A 25,618-nucleotide genomic window follows, 5' to 3' on the forward strand; every position below is an offset into this window, starting at 1 on the left:
TTTCTCTTAGGACAATAAAAATATTTAAATATGTGAAAATATTTGCTTTAAAAAGTTCATTATTTTCACATCACTTTAAGATTTCATTTAAATACTACAGCAAACTTGACTCTATTTCTGGCATAATATATATCAAATTCAATTCATCACTAATGCATTTATAAACACTCTAAGAACTAAATTCTATCAATGAGATGTATCCTTTCTCTTAAATAATTATCAGGAGAAAACACTGGAAACAAAATCATTATGGACACCTAAACTTGTTCTAAATAACCTTAGATTGTAAAAGTACACATCAGTTTCACCAAGAACTTATTGAAAAATAAAAAAGATAAGCAAATTGATATGTAATATTAAGATAAATATAAAATATTTAAAGAAAAATCAGTGGAAAAATACCAACAAAACAGTATAGGAATTTTTATAATAATTCATTAAATTAACAAAATTCTAGATAAAGAGTTAACAGATCAAAAATAGGGATAACCATAATCCAGCATTTATGAAGTGGAAAAGTTATTTACTTAAAACTTAAGGCAGATTATTTATAGAAATCCTTGCCAAATATGCATTCTCCAGGAAGCACACAATAATCTTTTTGTTTTTGTTTTGCTTTGTTATTATTTTATTTTTAGGTCAGTGGAATGTTTTCACATATCATACCACCAACATGAAAAAAAATGATTATTGTTGATTTGAAGCTTGGTGAGTTTATCTACAATTTAAATCAGTTCTATATTATATCAATTTAGGTCATTCTTTCTTTCATGGAAACTCTTTTTTTTGCCAAAATAGATTTGTAGTTCTATGCAATATTTGATGTTGATTTTTATTTTTACCAGTAATTGACTCCTTGCACTCTACTTTGAAGGGTATAATTTAACTAAAAATATTCTTAGATTTAACTAATAAACAAAATAAATTTGTTTATCAATAGGAAATTTTAATCAAATTCTTATCCTAAAGAACTATACTTTTTAAAAAAGAAAATAGAATTTACCCTTTTGGGAATTACCAAAAATATTTCTCAGATGTTCTCAATTATAAATGTGAGAGGGTTTCATATGTCACTCTATATTTTGATGTATTTAACTGTTAATTGAGATGTATTATTTAATGATAAATATTGTTGAATGCAGGATTGCAGATACTTCTTTTTGAACTAGTAGTAATTTTTCAAATTCTTTGTCCTCAGACTGTGGATTATATTTTCTCATTTTGTCAGATGAAATTTCAAAGGCTGTCTTTTCTCTTCTCATTTTAGGGGTATGAGAATTTTCTACTCCTTCATTTACTTTCCATCTTCCAAAATAACCTTGAAATATTTCGTCATTTTCCTTTTCCTTGTTTAATCCCCTTTTTCCTTCATGTTTAACACATTAACTGCCATGTGAGTTGTATTTAACTCACACTAGTTTTGAGCCCAGGGCCTCGTGAAGCAAAACCTTACAGTTGGTTCTTGAAAATCTTTACTTGTTGATGTTCTTATTGTTACAATTAATGTTGACAATTTAATTCTAAAAACGTTCATTGTGCTGCATTTAACTCATGCACAGAAAACAAAAAATAACAAGTTAGAAAGGATCATTTTGTTTTAATAAAACGCCATGGCCTCAGGGAAAAAATTTTTTTTTCTAGTGTGGTAGTCAATGTGTTAAGCCTTTCATTTTCCTTTACTATAATTTTACCAGTGTTTGGTTCAAAAAGGTAATAAATTCGGGTGGTCAATCTGACCTTTTTACCCAAGGCTGGGTTAAATATTTGTGAATTCACCTCTTTGTTTCAATGCGGACGGCATTATGAGGGCACAGGGAATGTTCTGTGATATTCCAGCAAAGTAGTGGCTCATGGCGATTGTGAATCAATGGAAGCACAGAAGTGCAGACGTGTGGGTGGATGCTGGATCCCAGAAATCTCAGAATACAGGCGGCAGGGCACCGGGTGCCGGGCGGGGGCTCAGGAGAAGAGCTCCAGTCACTGGGACAGTGTCCGACATCCAGTCCCATTTCAGAAGGGACTGGAAAACGAGGGAACTTCATAAAACTCAATTCTTTGGTGGTCTATTTATTCTACGCATAATGCATCTTGTGCATAATTCTGTCACTAAATATTTTCTGCAATTTAATTATTGATACTTTTATGACATACTCTATTTGTATTCCATAATTTAATAAATCTGTGAACATTTGACTTAGAATACTAAACAACATATAAACAACTTGCTCACACACGATTATCAAATATTTGAACAAACACTTCAGGGAACTTATAGTCTAGTAGAAGTAAATAAGTGAGAAATATAAATAATATTATTTATATGTATTTTTTATAGATATATTTATGTTTTTCTCCTTTTTCAATGTCCCCTGACCGAGTGGCTTAGACCAGAGAACCTCCTCTGAGTCAGTGGCACAGCTGAGCGCAGGGCTGCTGCCGGTCTACGTGGGCCTTTGCTGGAGTTAGGAAAAGGCAGCCTTCGCTTCACGTGGGATAAAGCCCCACTCGGGGTTCCGAAGCTCAGCCAGGGGGGGCTGGGTGGATGTCAGCCTCCTCTCTTCCTGTGGACCAGGCATCTCCTTAGAGGGGCAACCTGCGTGGTTGCACCTAAGGGGACGCTCTGGCCCGGCTGTCCTCCAGTCCCTTCTCCCCCCATCTCGCAAGCACACCTGAGCTCTTTCCGGCCAGACATCCCTCCTGAGGGCCCCAACTACTCAGTATGGTGCACAAACCCAGATACCTCTGAATCCCTGATACAGACCCACTAGTTCTAAAGCTGGGACCCAGCCATTAATATGGTGTGTGAATGATAGAAATATAGGAACAACAAACATGAAGAGAAGAAGGATTTGAGGAGACTCGTTGACATGCTGAAGAATGGATAAGGTTAACGGGGAAACCTTGTGAGCTCTGAGCTGAAATGTGAAAAGAGGAAGGAATGTGGTCTGACAGAATGTGCGCTTCCTGTACACAAAAAACAGTTTAGGAAACATTTTCTGAGTGACAGGGCCAGATGCTGAAGAAAGATCAGACAAACTGGAACAGAAAGCTTTTGCATACATGCAGCTTTTTCTCATTTTGACAGTTCCATTTTAGAAAAAAGGAAATTGAGAATCTGAGGCTTAGTTAACATCCTGATATCACACAGCTAATAAGAGCCTGATCTCAAGTACGTGTCTGTCTGGCTTCAGGACCAGCAATTATTTGAGTGTACGCCCCCCGTCTCAGGGGCTGTCCAAAGCCCCTAAACTCCAGAGCATCTGGAAATTACTTCACCTTCACTGTGCTTCTGATGTCAGCGAGTGTTGCATACTAAGACTGTTCTGCTTTTGCCAAACAATTCCATTAAAGCTATAAAAGAAAATATGATAACCTGTAAACAGACGTACAGTTGGGTTACAGAAATGACCACCAAAAAATGGTATGAAAATGTGCACACATAGCTCCAGCAGATCAAGAGGGAAGACAGGAAGTGTTAATGGTGGGTGGCAGGGGAGAGGCCAAGTCCCAGTAGAAGGCAGGGATGGCAAATTATACTGACAGAGAAGACATATGAAGGAAGTGAGTTCTTCACCATCCTCCTACTTAGATAAGCAGCGTCCCTGGGTAACTACATTTCATAGGTGATCACAGAGATGAGGAATCTTAAAACTTGAGCTACACTAATGTAGTTCAGGGTCCAGTTATACACAGGACCGGTTATGGACGGCCAGTTAATGTCACAGTTTTCTTAGTCTCAATTATTTCAGTGTTAATCATATTCAGTCAGATTTATCTATCCTGAAGAAGGTTTTTATTTTCATCACACTGCTATTTAAAGACCTCAATGAATTTACTATTACCAAACAAAATAAAGTCCAACATCTTTAGTCTTGCAGTTAAGGTCAACTGGAATCTAACTGCACACACAAACATATCCCCATAGTAAACTTTCCCTTTTGCTTAAACCACTTTGAGTCTATATTTGCAATCAAAAGAGTCCTAATTAATGAATTAACCTATTCCCCTTCCATCTCACTCCTTTCTATAGTTGCATTTAACCTCCTTGCTGCCTGGTGCTCCTCACTGACAGTGGAGACCACACGGAAAACAAAGTCCATGAGACCATGCCCCCCACACGTTCCTGTCTTCAAATCTGTGAATGTACTTGACTCTGCACCTCTGCTTTCCTACCCTTCCAGTTACAAGGGAGCAGTAACTTCTTATAGTGCCGCTTCTCCGATGGACGTCCCAGCCCCCGCATTCTGAATTCTAGCCCCTCCTTTCTCAGGAACATGAAATTCTAATGATTTTCCCTCTTTCTCCTGTGTCTTCAACCACTGTCCACAGCCAACTTCAGGGTGCGTCACTGACACTGTAGACTCTGGAGTGATGCCCCCAGAGACACCCAGGCAGCCCAGAATGGGCACGTGACAACAGTCCTGCCTCTGTGCCTATCATCTTTCTGTCAACAGCTTTCAAAAAAGGCAAGGAAGAAAGAAAGAGTGTGAGGAAGGAAGGACGAACAAATTACACGTGGCTCTGTGCCAGTAGCCCTCCGTGTGTCCTGGGCTTCATTTCCTCTTGCTTTCCTCCCTCTTGTGTCTGTCCTCCCTGCTCCACTGAAACCAGCCTTGCCAAGGTCATTAATGACCTTGTTAACAAGTCTGACGGCATTTTTCAGTCCTTTGCTCTGTTAATCTCTTCCCACGTTTTTACACTCGATTGGCCACTCTTTCCTTTTTGATAAACTCATCCCTGAGGGCACAGTGGCTCACACCACTAATCCCAGTGACCAGGAGGCTGAGGCAGGAGGATTACTTGAGGCCAGGAGTTCAAGACCAGCCTGGGCAACACAGCGTTACCCACATCTCTAAAAACATGAAAAAAAAAAAAAAACCTCATTCCTCGGTTTCTGTGATATCATATTATTCTGATTTTCTTCCTGCACACTCGTTTTTTAGAGTCTTTCTCTTAAATGTTTCTGTTCTTCAGTCACTCATCTGGGGCTCTCTGTTCTCAGTTCAAGCTCTCTCCCTGCATCTCATCATTTTTATTTATTTAGTTTTTTGCCCAACTTTATCTTGAAATCAAATCTCTCACCTAAATTCGTTCTCCTTCTTCCTCTCACTTTCCATATCTGGCGCACCAACACGCTCAGATAGTTCTTCCTCCAGAGCGTCTGAGACCCTCTCCCCCTCCTGCTCCACCCCTCCTGCTCCACTGCTTCCCCACGTCACGCCTCACCCCTCCCCTGCTGCTTCCCAGCGGGCCTCCCTGTGCCACTCCTGCCACGCCATGACCCCTTCTGCTCACAAAACCAGCTTGAAATGTCAACAGGTCTATTCCGAATTTTAAAACCTTTCATGATTTTCCAACTCCTGCCATGAAATCTACACCCAATGGCCTCCCATGCTCGGCCTCTGCCAGGCCTTGAAACGTCTTCTCCACCACCTCCTCCCTGCAGTTAACATTTCTGAACATGATCATTGGCCCAGTCTTAACTCTCTAGCCTTTTTTCTCAGCTCTCTCTCTCGCTCTCTCTGCCACACTCTAGATTCATGTGGTCACTAAATTCCTTTTATTTTCTCAACTAACCTTTGCTCAAGCTGGTCCCTTCATGCAGCACATTCCTGCACACGCTGCTGCCCCCAGCTGAGACGTTACTTGACTGCTGCCTTCACTAACCACCCCGAGTCCGGCTAGGTCTCCTGTGTGTGCTCGTGGCCCTTGTACTTCCTGTATCAAGGTCCCCATCAAATGTATTTTCACTGCATTCAGCGAGGGCAGGAGGAGGAGAGGCGAGATGCATGGAGGTCACAAGCAGCCAGAACCGGGCACAGCAAGTGCTCAACAGATACTTTGAATGAATCAATAAAGACTGATACGAAAACTCAGCATTTATCCGAAATAATTCACTGTATGTAAGTGTGTATTTATGTTTAGTAAACTATTTCCAGCTTTCATCATAAAGTGTGGACTTAATTATCATAAAAATTTGTGAGTTGTTTTCTCAAAGTCCTGAGCTAAAAACTCTTTCTGACATGTACTGTGACGTAAAGGTGTCTGGGCTGAGGGAACTTTATCTAAGTATTAAACTCAAAGTTACAATGACCAGAATGGGTAAAACCAGGTAAGCAGCACCCCTCTTAGAATTCACTCTTAAGGAGATTTATTTTTATTTGGATATTTACACTTTGGCTAATTAGAAAGAAGCAAATTCTTATTCACTATTTTGAGAGAGCTTTCTAAAAATAAGAATTGTCCCAAAAAGGAAGCCTTGGGAGTTGGTGGGTTCTAAAGGAAAAGATCTTTTTCAGAGATTGGTATTTTTGAAACCTCATAATTTGAGGACTAGATAGACCAGAGGTGTTCTGAAGTCACTCAGCGATCCAAGCACCCACGTTCCTGTAAAATTGTAAGAGAGATGAGTCATTGCACTCCCCGCCCTCCCTCCCCACCAGGGATTGCACTTTCTTAACTTCAAGAACCCATCCTTATTTTTTCATAATTTATAATTCTGTATGTTCTTTAAAAATTGAGTCTAACATATAATTTATTTTAAATGACTAAATTATACAGATAGATTCTGCGTGTCTTTAGAAAAATGAGCAGGCGAACTTGTTGGATTTGTAAGATTTGCAGAGATGAATCTAAGAGGCTCCCTTCAAAGTAAGTAAAGTTTAAATTCTATTGCCATTTTAAAGCCTATTCAACGTCCGCCCGGCTAGCTTAGTCGGTAGAGCACGAGACTCTTAAAAGTATATTCATCACGTGCTGAATAAGTGCACATTTATTCAACTGCTGTCCTACTGTATTTTGCTCAGAAAGTAAAATTTGCATTGACACATGAGTGATTCCACCGGACGGGCAGTCACGTATGACACTAAAATTCCGTTTTCATTATTCATGGTTTACACTTGAGAATTCAACAAGTTAAATGTTTTTAAAGAATCTATTATGAAGATTCTTCATTCTTCTTACAAGTTTTATATTGTTTAGGTTAAAATGAGATCTTTGATCCAGAATATTTTCACAGTTCAAACCCTCCACGTACAAAATACCAGAAAGCTTCACCCCCAGATGAGGAGGTGAGAGGAGGAGCAATCGATGCCCATGGAGACTCCAAGTCTCTTCCCTTACACGCTTTGCCATAGCTAAAAATGTACCCATTTGGACGGGAAGAGTGGCTGAATTGAAATGGAAGGTATAATGCCTGGGAAGGGGAACAAGCCGTTCTACTGGACTGGCTCGCCTCAGAGAATTGCCAGGCTGAGGAGCCCCATTAGGACTCCTCATTCATGGTCAGGAACCGTGGACGCCTAACCTAGTCCACACCGAGACCTCGGTTCTGGCCACATCTTGCCCTGTGTGCTCCTCTCCTGACATACCGAAATGTCCAGAAATGCTTCCAAGCCACCGTGTGACGGGGAGGAGGCTCGGTGGCAGGTGAAGGAGACAGTATGACCTAAAGCTCAGCATTTCCGATGACTGGCTGAGGCTGCTGAACTGCCCAGGTGCAGCCAGGGAAAAAGATGTAACCGGCTGATGATTTCCACAGAGCATCCTGCCAGAGCTGCATTTCTTGCTAACTGCCTTATAGACCCAGCAGGAGGGAAGGAGGAGGCCAAAAAAAGAAAGAGAGAATTCACATTCATGGACGGCTCCCAGATAATAGTTATTTGATAGGTGCTTTGCATTCATGATCTAATTTAATTTTCATTATAGCTTTGTGAAGTAGACATTACTATTCTCATTTTATATATGATAAAACTGAGGTTTTGAGAATTTACATAAGACCAAAACTATTAAGCATTGCACTGGGATTAGAACCTAGGGCTATCAGATTCCAAACACTCTTCATGCCTTTGTCTTCATGACATCCCACAATGCTCTCCTATCTATTTGGTATCCACTGCCTCTCTGCCCAGAGAAAAGGAGGGGACACAAAACTGGAGAACTGGTATCAGGAAATCTGGTGGGTAAAGGGACAAATGTGTTTTGAGTAATTCTAGTAAAGGCACCTGGATAACCATGGGCCAGCATGAAATTGTAAGATACTCAGAAAAAAATTATAAGCAAAAGTTTTATTTCACAACTTTACCCCCCTCAACCATAATTGCTCCAATCACAGTTTATCACCATAAATCTCATGAATCTTAGAGGCAAAGGAATTCTCTTACCAACAATTGCCAACACTTAATTTTAAGCTAATGCAACCCCTTGATGGCATCTGCATTCATGTTGTGGGTTTTCTTTCCTACACAATGGGAGTGAGTGGAACAGACAGGCACGCAGTGAACCCTGCTGAGCACTTTTCATTTCACTGGATTGAAAAGGTTATTTTAGGTAACTCTTTCTAAAGTTCTAATAAGAGAAAAGAACACTGAGTCAGACACCATTTCATGGAAATGTTTTTTGAAAGCAATCTTAACACAGTACACTGCTAAGCCTCAGTACTGATGCAAACAGTCTGTCCAAAACTGGGAGGATCCATCTGAATTTTTAGAAAACAAAAGATATTTGACCTTTTTAGGATTTGCAATACTTTTCCATGTTCTAAGCTATTTTTTAACCTCTTTAACTAATCTTCCTCCACTGTGTTAAGAGCCTGCTAATCCCGACGGCTGTCCCTGCAGCACAGATACGGCCCACGAGTGCCTGCTCCTGTCTGTGCCCATCTTTGACTGTTTCTAGCTGTTTCAAGGTGAAAAATTAAGCATTTACCATAAACGGAATGGCAGCAAACACACTGACTATTTTTAAAAAGGAAAAGTAAAATTATTTGTATGTGAGAATACACAGTCTTTTGCCAATTCACCTCATGAAGTGCACCAAAATGGACAGAAACGAAGCCTCAAAGCCAGTATCTTTCACAGATCTTTTCTAAGTGGTAAATGGCTTTGGTTATACCGTTTAGGTCAAATGCGACTTGACATATTGTACCTTAATAAAAATTAAAACCCTCAAAATGAAAAAAATATATAGCAAATAAGAGATAGAGAAAGTAATAGATACAGGGTTATCAACTTTACTGTGCGAGTGCATGCAAACAGGTTTTGAGGATAAACTCTGCGAGTCCAATAGAGAAACACTGCCGGTGGCGGCAGCTCACAGCACACAACCTTTTTAAAAGCAATTTGTCGTTGTACCGAGGACCTTAGCAATGTGCACTTCTGTGCCCACTCTGGTTCTATTCTGCTCATCTCCTTGAACCTCCTCACACTGTGGGCACGGCGCGCTTTACACACAGTGCTGCTGCCTTTGGTTTTCAGTGGTGAAACATGAGACAAAATCAAAATGCTTTTTGAGAACAATTATATAAACTATGGACTGCCCCCGTGTAGAATATTCTACAGTCACTACAAATGATCTATCAATGATTATAAATGTATAATTATAAATTATAACACTGTAAATGATTAAGACAATTGTGATGACATATAAAATGCTTACTAAGTATATGTACACACACGTAAAGTGTACACACATAAAGTGTGCACACACACAGTGTATGATTACTTTGTGGTTAACAAACACACAAATATACACATAAAAAGACTAAAAAAGCTACATCAAAATACTAATAGTGGTAATTTGTGAATAGGGAGATTATAAGACTATGGTTCTTTATCTTCATAAAATTTACTTTATCATATTTTCAAGTATGTACTATCTTCAGGATTTGTATAATTTAAAAAACTTATGTAGTGAAAATGAAATGTAAAAGATCAAAGAAAGATACACTTTCTCCACAACCACACACAAATGGAAATTAATTATATTTTGGTGTCATTTTCAAGATAATATAGTTCCAGGTAGTTCAGCAAAACTTCGAGAATACTTTAGCCCAATGAGCACTTTTTGTGTTTCTTTTCAAAGCCTCACTTTGGAGGAAGTGTTGCAGTGGGCCCAGTCTTTTGACAATCTGATGGCTACAAAATGTGAGTATTGTGTGTATATGTCGTCTTTGGATAACTAGCCGGTTTGGGTCTTAGGAGAAGGGCGGGGCTGGTGGCACTAGATGAATGCAAGCTCTCCTCTCATGGCAACTGCCACAGCTAAATAAAGGAAACCTGAAAATAGCTTGTCATGTCAACTGCTATTATTTTCTCTGGTGTTAATTAAACCACGATTAGTCACTGCGAATATTTATTCTTCACAAGTATATGTGTAAGATCCCTTGGAAAATATGCTTACGTAGTAACACAAACTGAAATATACTGCCTTTCCATAGCCTTCAAAGGTTAATATTAAATTTAAAAAAAACCTTGCTGTTCTCAGTGCTTTCAAAAGTAAGAATAAATGTGAGTCTTGATGGCCTAAGATTCCTCCTCAAAGTTTGTATCTCACTTTATCAGTCTGATTTAAGCGGGACTATCTATGAGTCCACGTCGAGTCGTATATGAGCATCAACATTCAGATGGTACAAATGAAAGATAACAGCAATGAACGTGGGAGAGAGAAAGCCCAAGGCTCAAGGCAGGAAATCTGAAGGAGGCTGTGCGTTCGAGAGAGCAGTCCATTGTGTTTGGTGTAGGAAAAACTGGCGGGTTGTAGAAAATGATAAAACCAGGAGACAGGCACAGAACATAAGGTAGTGGGCACTCACAGAAAGTTCTGCTGAATTTGGTAATTTTTAATGGAGTTGATTCCCCTCCAATGTTTGTTAATCTTTGCCTGTAGACCCATCTTTTGTATTGAAGATCTGTTTTAGCCTCTCTGGGGATGTTTAATCTGTTCAGAGATATGGGCTGTACAGAAGGGTCAGCTGTTCTACTTAGATGCTTTACGTGGCGGGGTGGACCAGAGCTCACCCGGACAGGTGCCTCCTGCTCCTCCTGGGCATCGCCGTGTTCCTGGGCATGACCTGCCCTTTCTGACTCCAGAGGCCCCAGTGGAATGGACTCGGTTGTCACCACCTGGCCCAGAGTGTGGTGGTGGGTGGTATGAACCCTGCTGAAACACTTTAACCAACCACCCTGGGACTTACTTCCTGGCCCCTCCCTAGGGCTGGGGTTCTCCTCTCCAGGCCTGGTCTCCACCTGAGCTCCTGCCTTTCGTAGCAGGCCTTTCCAATGACCACTGAGGCCAGAGTTTCTTTATCTGATGCAATCACCACTGCTTTTCACTTTTTAGGTATTCCTCATAGTTTGTGGTCCAATAGGCCAGCATGACTGTGAATTTTTTTAAATATATCCTTTGGGTAAATTTGAGGACATTGAAATGGGAAGAAGAAACAAAAGCATATAATCAGTCAGCTATATTGGTTAATCCTCTGCTAATAGCTTGGATGTTCATCACAACTCTGTAATCCATGTTTTACAACATTGCCAGATTAATCTCTTTCTTAAAGTTTCAAATGCTTCATCTGTAAAATGGGAATCATGTCACCTATCTTTTCAGCTTTATTGTGCAGGTTAGATATATAACAACAAGCTCGACACCAATACAGATTAGGCACACAATTATAGGTAGATCTTTTTATTACCAACAAAGTGCATGTGTCTGAATATCATTCATTTTTTTCTGCTGCCTAGAAAAAGTCCAAAATCTTGGTATTCAGGGCTCTCTCTATAACCTAACACATTTTCTAAAATTTATCTCTGGCTATGCCCCTTCATGTAACATGCCCTCTGCCAGTGTGACTATCACTCCAGTGTCTACGTGTACATTGATGACTCTTCTGCTCCAAGTTTTGCTCAAAGTCCTTTACATCTCCTCTACCTACTCTGTCCATCCTTAAAGTCAAATTCAAGTTTCACCTTTTCAATGAAATCTCTTGGAAATATTTTTCCTCTCTCTTCCATTTTGTTAGTAAAATTATTCTGCTTTTAATTGTAGGCAGTTTGTGTATTGGGTTTTTTCCATAGTGGCTTTCTTACTAGATTGCAAATTCCTCAAGAGTATGGATTGTTTCTCATTCACCTTTCATCCTGCTGAGAGACTAAAAACATGCTTTGTACTAATGGGCATGCAATAAGTGAATAAATACAAGACAAATATTAGTAAGAAAAGATCAAAACACCAAGCTATATTATGTAAGTTTCTGTGTCAATCCTGGAGGCTTCATAAACAAAAATGAATAGAGTTAAGTATTTGGCAAGGATTCCAAGTGGGCACCTGCCTAGCTACAGTTAGCATTTTAGAGATCTAGTGTCATGAGAATAAGCAAAGGTTGCAGAAAAGATGAGGACAGGAAGACATCGTACTATACTACACTACACTACACCCAAAAATACCGTCAAAGTCTCAGGCATTACCAAGATGAAAATTAGGAACAAAATCCTGTGGGTATTTCTGATGGCCAAACCTTAATAGAGATACAGTAGAACTAGAAAAGGTACAGAAAAGTGCATTTATAATGACATGGGGACCTATAATCACCTTAAATCCAAGGGCCCTTCAAACTGAAAAGGTCAAGACCAAAAAATAATCAAAATCTATAATGCCAGAAAAAATTGAGCCAGAAGGCTCATACTTACATTACTGACTAAATCACAAAAGATGAGGAGAGGGGTTGCCCACTGATATTTGAGTAAATTATGTTTCATATAAATAAAAAGTAGTTTAGTAAAACTGCAATTAACTCCCTTGCGTGATTCACTCAGTCCTGCCGTGTGTCAGGCAGACCCTGCAGGCACCAGGGACATGGGGTGAGAGATGCTCAGGGACCCTGTGCTCGGGGCCTGCGCTCCCTCTAGAGGGGGCAGACAGACACACAAGTCAAAATATTAACGAGTAAATAATTCCAGAAAGTGGTCAATGCTTTGAAGCAAATAAAATCAGGTGATGGGACAAAAAAAGTCAAGTACAAGAGTGCAATTCAATCTTATAATTAGAGAACTGTCAGAAGGGGTAAATTTGAGCAAAGAGCTAAATGATGAGAAGAAGCCAGAAGCAATCGTGCTGGGGTCCCTGGGCAGAGTGGCCCAAGCAGAAGAAAGCCATGTTTAAAGGGCCCAGGGATATGAGTGAGGTCAGTGTATTCAAATAAGTGAAAGACGTTCAACATGGAAAAACTGTAGGGCCTTAGAAGCCACATGAACAACCTTCAATTGCAGAATAATAACAAGATTCAATGCACACTTAAAAGCTCTTCCTGGTTCTCTTCTGAGGCATTGAAGCAGGCGGACTAGTTAGAAGGCTGTTGCAATAAACCAGGTAAAACCAGAACTCTATGGGGAAGACAAGGCTGGGAGTGATTAGCATACGGATGCTAACAAAATCCACGGGGCTATGAGATCCCTTAGAACGTTCAGATGGAGGAAGGCAGAGATCCAGAGATGCAGCTGAGGTGCGTGCTATTTCCAAATCCAGGGAATAGGAGGGTCAGCGAAGTGCATGGAAAAGGAGCATCATGTGAGTTAAGGATGAACAGACAGCGTGTTATCACGGCGGCCAAAGAACAGAGTGTTTCGGGGCGGGAGCCGGGGACTGTGTCAGACTGCAGAGACGCCGGGTGAGCCGAGGAAAGGACAGCGACCGCTGGAACGGCAACGCGGGAGTCAGTGGGGCCGCAAGAGAAGCAGTTGCACGTCCTCAGCAGCAGAGGAAGTGAGAGTAACACAGAGAATAATTTAAATAAGCTTTGCTGTGAAGGTCGGCAGAGACTGGAAGCGGGCGTGAGGTGGACGCTGGGAGTCAACAGCTGCGACTGGTCTTATCTGTGAAACACAGAAACGTATCTGTACGATGACGGCGACTGTTAGCAAGGAAGACACAGATGTCACAGAAGAGACCGAGACAAGCGTAAGAGCAACGGGAAGATGCCAAGTGATGGGGAAGGCAGAAGTAGGAGGGAGTCAGAAAAAAATGTTGGACCAGCCCAAAAAGGAACAGGGGCACTTCCCTTCGGGAGGGGAGCGAGAAAGGAGAGGTACCGCCGGCGCCAGGCTGGTTGATTCGGTGCGGGGGGGACGGAAGGCTCCACCTGGCTCGGTTTGTGTTCTCAGCGGGGTCTGAGGCAAGGTCACGGGCAGATCGCTGAGGAGAGGTGTGGTGGCAGCTGAAAAGCGAGAAGATAGGACATTCAGAGGTTTAGAGAGCCGTAACACTGCGGAAGGATCGCTGGGTGACCGGGCAATGTCAAGGGCTCGTGGAAAATATGCGCTGGTGAGTTCAAGGGCGAACGCGCAGTTGCGAACGGGCCGCTCCCGCGTAGACGCGGAGCACACATGTCACTCAGCCGCTCAGGACGGGCAGGAGCTCTGACCGCACGGAGCGCTTCAGTCCTCTGATTTCCATCGAAAGCATCTCTGCATGGACTGTCTGCTTTCCTGCTGGTCTACACCGCCCCAGTCCCACGCAGACATCCTTGCACACGCCGGCTGAACCGAGCAGAACTGCCACATGCCCACGGCCACGGAGGCCGCCCCGTGTTGACGAACCCTCTGTGCCGGCTGTCGCCTCTTCACCCGCATCACGGCACGGGCAGACACTGGGAGTTAGTGGCGGGGATCAGTGCCCCTGGTGCACAGCCGGATCCGAGGCACAGCCGTTCCCTCAGCTTGTGAGAGTCTTGGCTGCTCACGTGACCGGCAGCCTCCTGCACTGGCATCGACTCTAATCCCGTCTCTCCTAACTGCTGCCGTTGCCATGGTCCCCCTCATCAACCCCTGTGTCACCTACACTGCCTGGCCTCTGCCCTTTCCATTTACCACTTCTTGTCTTCTTTAACTTCGTCACCTTGCAGGCGGAAAATAACCATGGCCTTGTATAGACATCACTGTTCAGTAAGAACATTTTTTTTGTCTTATTCTCAGAAAATCAAAAAGCAATCGCATATCAAGTATAATCCTGTGGGCTTTAGTGCTTCTTGGATGCTGAACAATTAGGGTCTTCTTTTTCACTTTTCAAGACCTACAGAGTCACTTTAAAATATGGAAGTATGAGGGATCCAAAAGCCCAGATTGACAAACCTGTGTTTATTTAGTGTCTGCTACATGTCAGTGCATAGGAACTGAATATATGAAGATGAATAAACTGCAGTCCTATTCCTCAAAGTGTTCTTAGGTGAGTGGGTGGATAATGGAAGTAAACCAATAAATATAATAGACTGTGATATATGGAGGGAGAGAACTGTAAGTTAAAGTAGGTGTCAACTTATCTAACTTGGGGAGGGAAATTTTCCCAGAAATTAAGATACATAAACTGAGTCTCAGATCAGGGTTTAAAACCTGCCACACAAAAGGAACTGTATTTACAGTAGCATGAAGGTGACACACTGCTTGGACAGGAATAGCAAGGCTTGAGCAAAGACAGCTTCCAGGAGCCACGAGAGAAGAGGCTGGAGAGGTAGAGGGTGCTTGATCCTAAGGGCCCTTCAGCCGCTGCCAGGAGGTCTGGCCTTTATCACCAGGGCAATGGGAAAACTTTGAAAGGGTATAAATAGAGGATTGTGGCTAGATTTTTGTTTTACAGATTTTTCTTTAATAAAAGTGCAGAGAAGATTAAAGGCAGGATCAGAGAGATGAACTGAAGCCTTTTCAAATGAGATGGTTTACAAATACACTTCAAAAATCATAAACAAAAATACATAGAAGGAGAACAGAAGATAATACTTATAAATATTAACAGAGATAGTGTTTTAATATATAAAGAGATTGGAAAAAATTCAAGAAAACACTAATAATGCAAAAGAAAAATGGACAAAAGATTTGCGATTCACAAGAAAAAAAGAGAAATGGTCAGTAAGAAAAATGTTTAAGCATTAATATTTTAATAGAAATTTAAACAATTACAAGTCACTGGTTTCACTCCATCAGACTGGAAACATTGGAGTGAATAAACACTGACAATGCTGTTGGGAATGAAGAATAATGAAATTTTTCAAAAGGCAATTTTAAAATACATATTAAGAGTCTCTAAAAATATTACATCTTCAATATAGGAATTCCACTGTTCAAAATTAATTATTTTTCCCTAAGAAAATAGAGATGGAAAGATTTATAAACCAAAATGTTCAATGTAGGATGATTTGTAACCAAAGAAAGGGAAACAAATGTTCAATACTAGCAGGACAGCCAAAGATTAGGTTTTTAAGTATGAAATGTCCGATTTCCTTTAGTACTAAATTTGACAGTTAATATCTCTGACATTTCATTTCTCATTTTATTTTATTGTGAAGGTACATCCTCAATCCTTCAAATACACAGTTAGGCTGTGATTATCTTTCAAAAAAAAATTTTAGAGCAATTTTTGCAAAATCACTTAAAAATCAAAAATTCGAGTTGTTTTTGAATATGAGTTCTGTCATGGAAGAAATGCAGCACAGACAGCTTGAAATACCAACAAAGTGTTTGGGAAGGATGTGGCCATTGAATGCACAGTACATCCATGGTTCAGAGAAGTTCCATTCTGGTGATTTAATGAGCCACATGGATGACCTGAGACCAAGGTGGATAATGACGAGCTGAAAGCTGTGGAGGAAGCAAATCCATCTCAACCTACACCTGAATTAGCAGTAAGGTGTGACGTTACTATGCCAACGATACTGGACCATTTGAAACAGATCAGCAAGGTAAAAAAGCTGGATAGATGGGTTCTGCATTAATTACATGAGCATCAGAAGAGAACTCATCTCAAAGCTTGCCTTTCTTTGCTGTCACTACACAAAGGCAAACCATTTCTACACATGTAACCATATTGTTACATGTGATGTAAAATGGATTCTTTTTGACAATCACAAGCATTCTCCAAAATAGTTGGATAAAGATGAAGTGCCAAAACACAGTCCAAAACCAAATAGTCATCAAAAAAAGCTAATGGTGGCTGGGCGCAGTAGCTCACACCTGTAATCCTAGCACTCTGGGAGGCCGAGGCAGGTGGATCCTTTGAGCTCAGGAGTTCAAGACCAGCCTGAGCAAGAGTGAGACCTTGTCTCTATTAAAAAATAGAAAGAAATTAGCTGGACAATTAAGAATATAGAAAAAATTAGCCAGGCATGTGGTGCATGCCTGTAGTCCCAGCTACTCGGAGGCTGAGGCAGGAGGATTGCTTGAGCCCAGGAGTTGGAAGCTGCTGTGAGCTAGGCTGATGCCACGGCACTCTAGCCCAGGCAAGAGAGTGAGACTCTGTCTCAAAAAAAAAAAAGGCTAATGGTGTCTGTTTGGGGTTCCGACGCTGGTTTTATCCACTGCAGCTTCATGAAACCTCGTCAATGGATTACAGTGGATGTCTACTGCAACCAGTTGAACAAAATGAAGAGGATGCTTGTGATTGAGCAGCTGAGATTGGTCAATAGAAACAGGCCAACTCTCTCATAAGGCAGTGCCTGACCACATGTCACCCAAACAGTGCTGTTCAAACTACAGAAGCTGGACTTAGAAACTGTCATCCATTGTATTCATCTGACCTTGCACCAACTGGCTACCACTTCTTGCAAGGAAAAATATTCACTTCTCAACAAGCTGTGGAAAACTCCTTTCACAATTTCATTGCCACTCGCTCTCCAGCATTCTTGGCTGCTGCATAAACAGACTCCCATTAAGATGGCAAAGCTGTCAATAGCTTAGGTGCATACTTTGGTTAATTGTACTGTTTCTTGTTTGAGATATAATAAAACAGTGGTCCCCAACCTTTTTGGCACCAGGGACCAGTTTCATGGAAGACAATTTTTCCACACATAGAGGGGCAGGGGCAGTGGAGCTCTGCAGCCTGGTCCCCACTGGTCCACAGCCGGGGCTTGGGGACCACAGTAATAAAGTACCCTTTTGATTGAAATCAGACATTTCATATTTAATGACCTAATATATTATGGCTTAGCCTTCAGTGAAATATTATACGGCCATTGAAAGTAACAAGAGGAAAGTGTTTACATGATATTAAGTATGGAAGAGTGATAGTGATAGTGAATAGTGCTTTCATATTATAATGCCAGTAAGAAAAATTTGAATGTGTATCTGTGTTTGTGTAGATATATTAATGCTAGCTAGACATGCAATTATACATGAACAAAGGTTTGAAAGAATAAAACAAAATATACCAAATTGTTAACAGTGGTTGTTACTTTGTTCTGTATTAAAAACAACCCTCGAGATCATTCTTCTCAGTGAACTATCGCAAGAATGGAAAACAAACACCATATGTTCTCAATACTAAATTGGAACAAACTGATCAATGCTTATGGGCACATATAGAAGTAAAACTCAAGGAAAATCAAGTAGGTGGGGGGGAAGGCATGGGTAAATTCACACTAACTGGGTGAAGGATGCACTTATAACTTAGACTCAAACTGTACAAAAGCAAATAATGTAACCAAAACGTGTGTACCCCCGTAAAACTCTGAAATAAAAAAAAACAATAGCACTTTAAGCTATGTTTATAATAATACAGCAAAGAGAAGGTAGGAGAAAAATCAGAAATGATTAATATCATAGACGCCAAACCAGAAAATTTTTAATAAAACAGAAGATTTACTATAAAAGTTGGCACAGATTCTGTTAGAATCATGGAATGTATCATCCCCAGTGGTACAGATTGAAAAATAAAATGGATTTAAAAGTGGTAATGGATGCTGTGACACAGGTTGCCTTTAGGATTTCCTGCGTGCTGTGAGCCTGGCTGCCTTACAGGAAAGCTAACTCTGGACTAGGCTGGCCGCTGCTCTGACTCAGCCAAGAGAAGCCCACGTTTTCCTTCTGCATCAAGAACACTGGCATGTGTCACTTGTGTGTCATAGAAATACTAATTTTAGTGACTGATTTTAAGAGAACAGGCTAGAAAGTCCCAAAGGTACCACTCTGTCTTCGAGGAAAAGGCATACACTATATATGACACAAGCCTATTTCTTCCATCCTCCCAACTTAAAGGAGCAATTCTGTTGCTCATCCTTACTCACTGTGCTCGAACAGAGTCATGGTCTCTGGGGCGTAATGCTCAGGGATGGGTATCACTTAAAACTGCAGAACGGTCTTCTTTGGGCTACCTTACCTGATTTGGAAAAGCCTCATAATTCACTTGTTGTATGAGCCTATAGAAATTCTAAACTGAGCAATTCAGTTTTGACTTTAATAATTACTAAGATTCCTGGAATACTTTCACACATAAGTGTTTTCAGCTGCTTGCTTGGGTAACTGGAAGCACATTCAGACAAAAATTAGCCTAAGGTAGACAGATTCTATAAAAATACCAGTCACATGAGTCTACTCATTCTACACACCAGAATCAGAAATATCAGACAGGTTCAAGTAGTCCAGGTTAGCTTCTGCTAAGTTATGATACTGTAACAGATGACATTAAAATCCCAGTGGTTTGTAGTAAGAAAGGTTCGTTTCTTGTTCATGATACACGACAATTAGGGTCAGCTCCAGCTCTGTTCCATGTCTTCATTCTGGCCTTCCAGCTAAAGGAATAGCTCTTTTCTAGAAAACACTCTTCTCGTGGTGGGGTGGGGAGGGGGTCAATGGCGGAACCACATGATGGTTCTTAAACCTTGTGCTTAGACTGTCCACGTCACTTGGCATGTATTGCATTGGCTAGCACAAGTCCAACTGCCAATGCTGATATAAATGAGACATGAAAATATAATCATCCTACACAAAGGTCAGGGAATAACTGAGGAAGAATGCTACAATCTACCACATGGTATCTGAAGGATACTATATTTTATATGCATATATAGAATATTATAACTTAGAATCTATTCCGAGAGAGAGCACAGTGCGTGAATAGCTTCATTAGCAAAGGACTTGAGTATGTCAAGAACTTTGGAACCATTTGGACAGCCCAAAAAGAAGCATAAATACTTCTTCCACTATATCAGGAGGGAAGTTAGAGAAGCCAGGTAGGCATATAGGTGGGTTCTAGCATGAGAATCTGTAAACATTTTACCATACAACTAAGCTAAAGATAAATATAAACACAAATTTAGAATACCAGCTTGACATCTAACATTGGTTTCCAGATCATCTCCCTACCCCTACCCACCCGTCCTCTCAACCCATCCAAGTAGCCCGTGGGGCTGACTCTCACTCCATGATCCATAGATTTTTATCTGGTATCTCATTCTTTTTCCTGTTCCATTGCTCATTTCTTTATTTCACGGTCCTTCTAGTCTGTTTCCGGTGAGGTACTCAGTCCAAATTCTTCTAAATACAAACTATATAAGTTGCTCATTTTTTAAAATAGACCTCTCTTTCTTTCAGTACACACTGAAAAACATTGGCTTCCAACTTTACTTCTTAAACCACAAATGACTTTTTGTTTTGTTTTCTGGTTTGCCCACCATTTAGCTATTTAATAGAAGTACCAATGGCTGCATCTGTGTTCTCTGCTCCCAGCTTTCTGTGCCCATAATGAGACAAGGCACATTTTAAAGTCACTGTCATGTGAAAGCAAACTTCTTATTTGAAATCTAAACAAGAATATTGAAAGCATATTCCCCCACTGGATAAGAATATCTACTCTATGTCATTTCCTGTATTACATTTCTACACATACTCTACCTGAAACTCATCTGTCCTCTCAACTCAGGTGATATTCCTGTTGAACCATCTCCCACCCATACTTGCTCGCATGGTAATAGTAATCCATGCTCTAACCTTGTGTATTCCTAGGATGCCATACTTATGGCAGATTGCCAGCTTTCCCCAATCCTAATGCCTCCTTAGAAAACATCTACCTCTATTTGAGTTCTTTTTCCTGAATACAAAATACTTTGTTATCTTTATTCCTGTATCACTGCTGACAAACCCAGTAGAAGCCAAAAAATCAAAGAGCCTGGATTTCTAGTACTGGAAAACTCGACATAATCTCTTGTGTCAAGATCCAGGAAAATATGGCCAGGCGCGGTGGCTCACGCCTGTAATCCTAGCACTCTGGGAGGCCGAGGTGGGTGGATCGCTCGAGGTCAGGAGTTCGAGACTAGCCTGAACAAGAGCAAGACCCCGTCTCTACTAAAAAATAGAAACAAATTATCTGGCCAACTAAAATATATATAGAAAAAATTAGCCGGGCATGGTGGCACATGCCTGTAGTCCCAGCTACTCAGGAGGCTGAGGCAGTAGGATCCCTTAAGCCCAGGAGTTTGAGGTTGCTGTGAGCTAGGCTGATGCCACGGCACTCACTCTAGCCAGGGCAACAAAGTGTCACTCTGTCTCAAAAAAAAAAAAAAAATCCAGGAAAATATAATTTTACTCATAATTTCCATTTCATCTGATTACCATTATTTCTCATAACAGTTAATGATACTGACCAAGATATTGTTAATCAAAATCCTATGCTTGATGATGTATATGTTTATGGCATTGATTTTGGTGATGGTTTCATAGATGAAATCTTATCTCCAAACTCATCAAGTTGTATACATTAAATTATGTACAACTTTTTGTAAAAAATAAAATTTAAAAATCCTATGCTAACAGTCAGTCTCTCAGCAGTCTTATGTTTAGTGAGCCTACACACACATTTCTGTTAACATCAATCTTAAGTTATATTGTCATTTTACCATTTAGCAATTCAATTCCTCAGATAGGTCAAGAGACTTTCTAGACAGCAGAAAAAGATTAATATCTTGAACCTTGAGAATACTTGATACTCCCAAAGATTCTGATGAAAGTGCTAAGTTTGTGAGAGCTTACCTAATACCCTCCTTCAAACACTAGCACCTACAAATGGTGCCTCAGTTGGAAAAGTGCCTCCCACATGCATCCTCTCCAAATGGCAATTTAACACCAGCACAGAGCATGAGCGTCTCTGGCAGCAAGTGTCATTTGATAGTTATGATGTCCTCTACCAGATTCTGAGATACTTTCCAACATCCCATCTGATTTCCATTCCTTGCCTGGTCCCTTATTTCTGGTTTGAACCATAAACCATGAATATCAAGTTGAATTTTTCATCTATCTGTGTTTTGCTCTGACTGGATCCTGAGAAACACTTTAGGCTATACAACCTGATCAGAGAATCACTCCCATGTAGCTTAGATATTTTTCTTCCAACCTTGACCTGCATGTTTAAATTCTAAACCCTGCTCTTACCTTCCAGTTTGGTGTAAGGTCTTAGATTTTTTTCATGCCAGATTCATAATAGAGCTCTGTCCACCTGCCCAGCTTACGTCCCTTTTCCGGGTCTTTGTGATGTCTCTTGTCCTGTTTGTCCCAGACCCATTCACACTGGCGGGCATTTTACTCTGAGTGACTCAGAATAAAGGGACGACCTCACCAATGATTGATATTGTCAAAACATGCTTCAAATGTATAGACCCAAGTGTGTGAAAGACATAGATATTGATATACATATAGATATCAAATATTTGCTTGTTAAATAATTTGAGAATTTTGTTTTAAACTGCATTAAATGTTGTTCAGATTGTTTGATAATTTTGACCCATGAAAATAAACTGATTTCTCCACTACTTTTAGATGGTCCAGTAGTCTATGCAGCATATTTAAAAATGGAGCACAGTGATGAGAATATTAAATTCTGGATGGCATGTGAAACCTATAAGAAAATTGCCTCACGGTGGAGCAGAATTTCTAGGGCAAAGAAGCTTTATAAGATTTACATCCAGCCACAGTCCCCTAGAGAGGTAACTACCAGACAGCAGTGGGAAATGGGACTCAGGGCAGCCCTGGGAAGGCGCTAATATCTGTCAAGCATCGTAAGTGCCGGACACTTTCCATCAGTATCTGCTAACATGGTATGAATTCAGTACTGCTAACGTTATTTTATAGATAAGAGACCTGAGAGTCTGAGAACTTGCCCAGTGTCACACAGCTACTAAGTGGTAAAGTCAGGATTTGAAGTTAGGCCTGTCTGGCTCTAAAGTTTCTCCCTAAATTAAATTATCTTAATTCCCAGAAAAGTCAAAAAGAAAAAGGGAGTCCTTGGAAGAACTGGCCTTACCAGTAGAAACCACAAATGCCATAAATAGGCACATGGAAGTCCCCGGTGGTGTTGGACAAAGTCCGTGCCACTGCACCAGCAGGGAGCTCACCTTGGTTTCAAACCAGCAGACCCACCAGACATCCTCATTGATGTTACTGCCAGTCGTTCACAACTGCCTGAAGAAAATAAAGTCATGAGTGAAACAGATACACTGAGTCTCCTCCTAGTGGAGAGAGACAGAGAAGTGAAAGTTCGCTTTAAGGGGATAAAGATGGAGGACAGTGTATGAGATGTCTATCACTCAGGACAGTCTTACTCTGTTGACTTATTCCCCAGAACTCTTGCCTGGAAAATACTTGGTTTATTGAAATAACCACTTCTCCCCTCTATTTCTCTACTTCTCCTCACTTTTTTCCCATTTCAGGGCATACTCAGTTAAATCAATATTTGTGACTACTAAGGCAGACGCATTTTAAAATCACCAACTTCCCTTTTCCTTAAAAAGAGATCTCCATCTCATAAACTTCCTGGTTTGCAGACTGCTGCTAACAAACCACTTGCACTCTCCTAAGTGAGCAATTGTTTCTGAGACTTCCCCGGTCTTGGGCCTCATGTTTTTCCCCCCACTCCAGGATGTGGAGGTAGATAGTTACTTTTAAAAAAGCAAAAAGTTTATCTCTTATAAGTCTTTTTAGATACCTATGATACTGCAAACAAATTACCCTATTCCACTGAAAAGGAGAGAGGAGAATAAAGTAAACCTTTTCATTACAGGTGTCTATCTTCAATCATGCTTACTGATGCTTTACATGTAATTTCACTTTTCAGATTAACATTGACAGTTCGACAAGAGAAACTATCATCAGGAACATTCAAGAACCCACTCAAACATGTTTTGAAGAGGCTCAAAAAATAGTGTACATGCACATGGAAAGGGATTCCTATCCCCGATTTCTAAAGTCAGAAATGTACCAGAAACTTTTGAAAACTATTCAGTCCAGCAACAGTTCCTGACTACCACTCAAAAGTTTAAATTGAAAATGATATATTGAAAGTACTGGGTTTGATCTTTTAATTTAGAAAAACATAAAATCAGAAACAAGGTAGGAATGAAACCGAAATAAAACTCTAAATTGATTTCCAGATTCCAACTAGAAACAGATCTCAAAAAGAATAGACTCTAGAATTCTTATGAATAAAACCATTTGCAGTATACCTACGTAGTTTTGTTAATATATAAGGAAAAGGTAGGTCTTTCTTTGTGACACAAACATTATAAAGTTTTTATTGTGGTAGTCAACTAACAGATGTTTTCTTATTAATACAATTTTACAGTCATAATGTACAGATTAGTTCTTTAAAAATTGTAGCTATATAAATTGTGTCTGTAGCATGAATATATTCTATGGATAGAGTACTCTTAATAATTCGAATTATTTCTCTAGATAGTACTAAAAATAAGTAAAAAATAATTTGAGTTGATAGACAAATGTGGTACTCATAGTACAATCAATTGTATTATGTCATGAGCAATATCAAAAAATATGTTCTTGAGAGATATTTTATCTGTAAAATTTTCCTACTATTATGTTCATAACTGAACCATATCACTTTTTCTTCTACGTGTGAAAAGTTTCTGATGATTCTAAGCTATTGAAAATATATGGGCCGGGCACGGCGGCTCATGCCTGTAATTCTAGCACTCTGGGAGGCCGAGGCGGGTGGATTGCTCGAGGTCAGGAGTTCGAGACCAGCCTCAGCAAGAGCGAGACCCCGTCTCTACTAAAAATAGAAAGAAATTATCTGGCCAACTAAAATATATATATATATACATATATAGAAAAAATTAGCCGGGCATGGTGGCGCATGCCTGTAGTCCCAGCTACTCGGGAGGCTGAGGTAGGAGGATCACTTAAGCCCAGGAGTTTGAGGTTGCTGTGAGCTAGGCTGACGCCATGGCACTCACTGTAGCCCAGGCAACACAGCGAGACTCTGTCTCAAAAAAAAAAAAAAAATGAATTTCTTCATTTATTCTTGTACTTACATAGCTATAAGGGTATAAAATTTGATACCTATATTTGGAGATTTTTTTCCTTACAATGTGAATTCATCATGGTCTTGATAATTAATAAATTCAAATATAAACTAAAAATTTATGAATATATGGTTTTTTGAAAGACACAATAAACATATTTTTCCAGTGCAAATTTCTAAATGACTAAAGTTGGTATATTATAACTGAGAATATACAATATTTTTACTTTTCATAGTTTTCATGGAAAATGTAGGAAATTTAACACATTCATTTGATGTTACCTCACTGACACAAGATGAAGATCTTTTATATAGTTACTTATTTGTTTTTTTAGAGACGGGGTTTCACCAATACCTTGCTTCCTTTCCAACTTCGAAATTCTAATTACCGTTAGTATTTTAGTACTTTTAAATTGCCAAGTTCTTCAATATCTGAAGGGTTTGGAGTGACATTCTCTTGCTTGCCCTCTGATTTTATATATTTAACAGTATGATATATCATGAATGCTGGACTTTGCCACAGAAGCACTCTTCCAAGATCCCAGTGCTCAGGTGTTTATAAATCATGAACAATCTCTGACCCCCTACTGGCTCCCATAACCAGGTCTCCCCATACCATTCACTGCTGAAACCTATGTTCCAGCTCCAAGAAAAGCCTGCACAGACTGTAGAAAACACTATGGAGATTTCACAAAAAATTAAAACTAGAACCACCACATGATCCAGCAATCCCACGTCTGGATATTTACCCAAAGGGATTGAAAACAGACTCTGA

General features: G+C 40.2%; 1 protein-coding gene across 1 annotated transcript; it reads left to right on the plus strand.

Moving 5' to 3' along the window:
• The first annotated feature begins 692 nt into the window (after positions 1-692).
• On the plus strand, positions 693-23,823 carry RGS13 (regulator of G protein signaling 13). The gene is made up of 5 exons (XM_045536033.1): positions 693-708; positions 6,566-6,651; positions 9,862-9,923; positions 22,344-22,510; positions 23,638-23,823. The coding sequence occupies exons 2-5, from the start codon at positions 6,587-6,589 to the stop codon at positions 23,821-23,823; spliced, it is 480 nt and encodes a 159-aa protein (XP_045391989.1). The 5' UTR covers positions 693-708; positions 6,566-6,586.
• Positions 23,824-25,618: the final 1,795 nt, after the last annotated feature.

Source organism: Lemur catta, chromosome 23 (genome assembly GCF_020740605.2).
Source record: "Lemur catta isolate mLemCat1 chromosome 23, mLemCat1.pri, whole genome shotgun sequence".
Classification (NCBI taxonomy): Eukaryota; Metazoa; Chordata; class Mammalia; order Primates; family Lemuridae; genus Lemur; species Lemur catta.

Coding starts and splice junctions, on each gene's coding strand:
- RGS13 (XM_045536033.1), top strand. CDS start 6,587: ATGAGCAGGCGAACTTGTTGGATTTGTAAGATTTGCAGAGATGAATCT. Junction 9,924..22,343: donor CAATCTGATGGCTACAAAAT/GTGAGTATTGTG, acceptor CACTACTTTTAG/ATGGTCCAGTAGTCTATGCA. Junction 22,511..23,637: donor AGCCACAGTCCCCTAGAGAG/GTAACTACCAGA, acceptor TTCACTTTTCAG/ATTAACATTGACAGTTCGAC.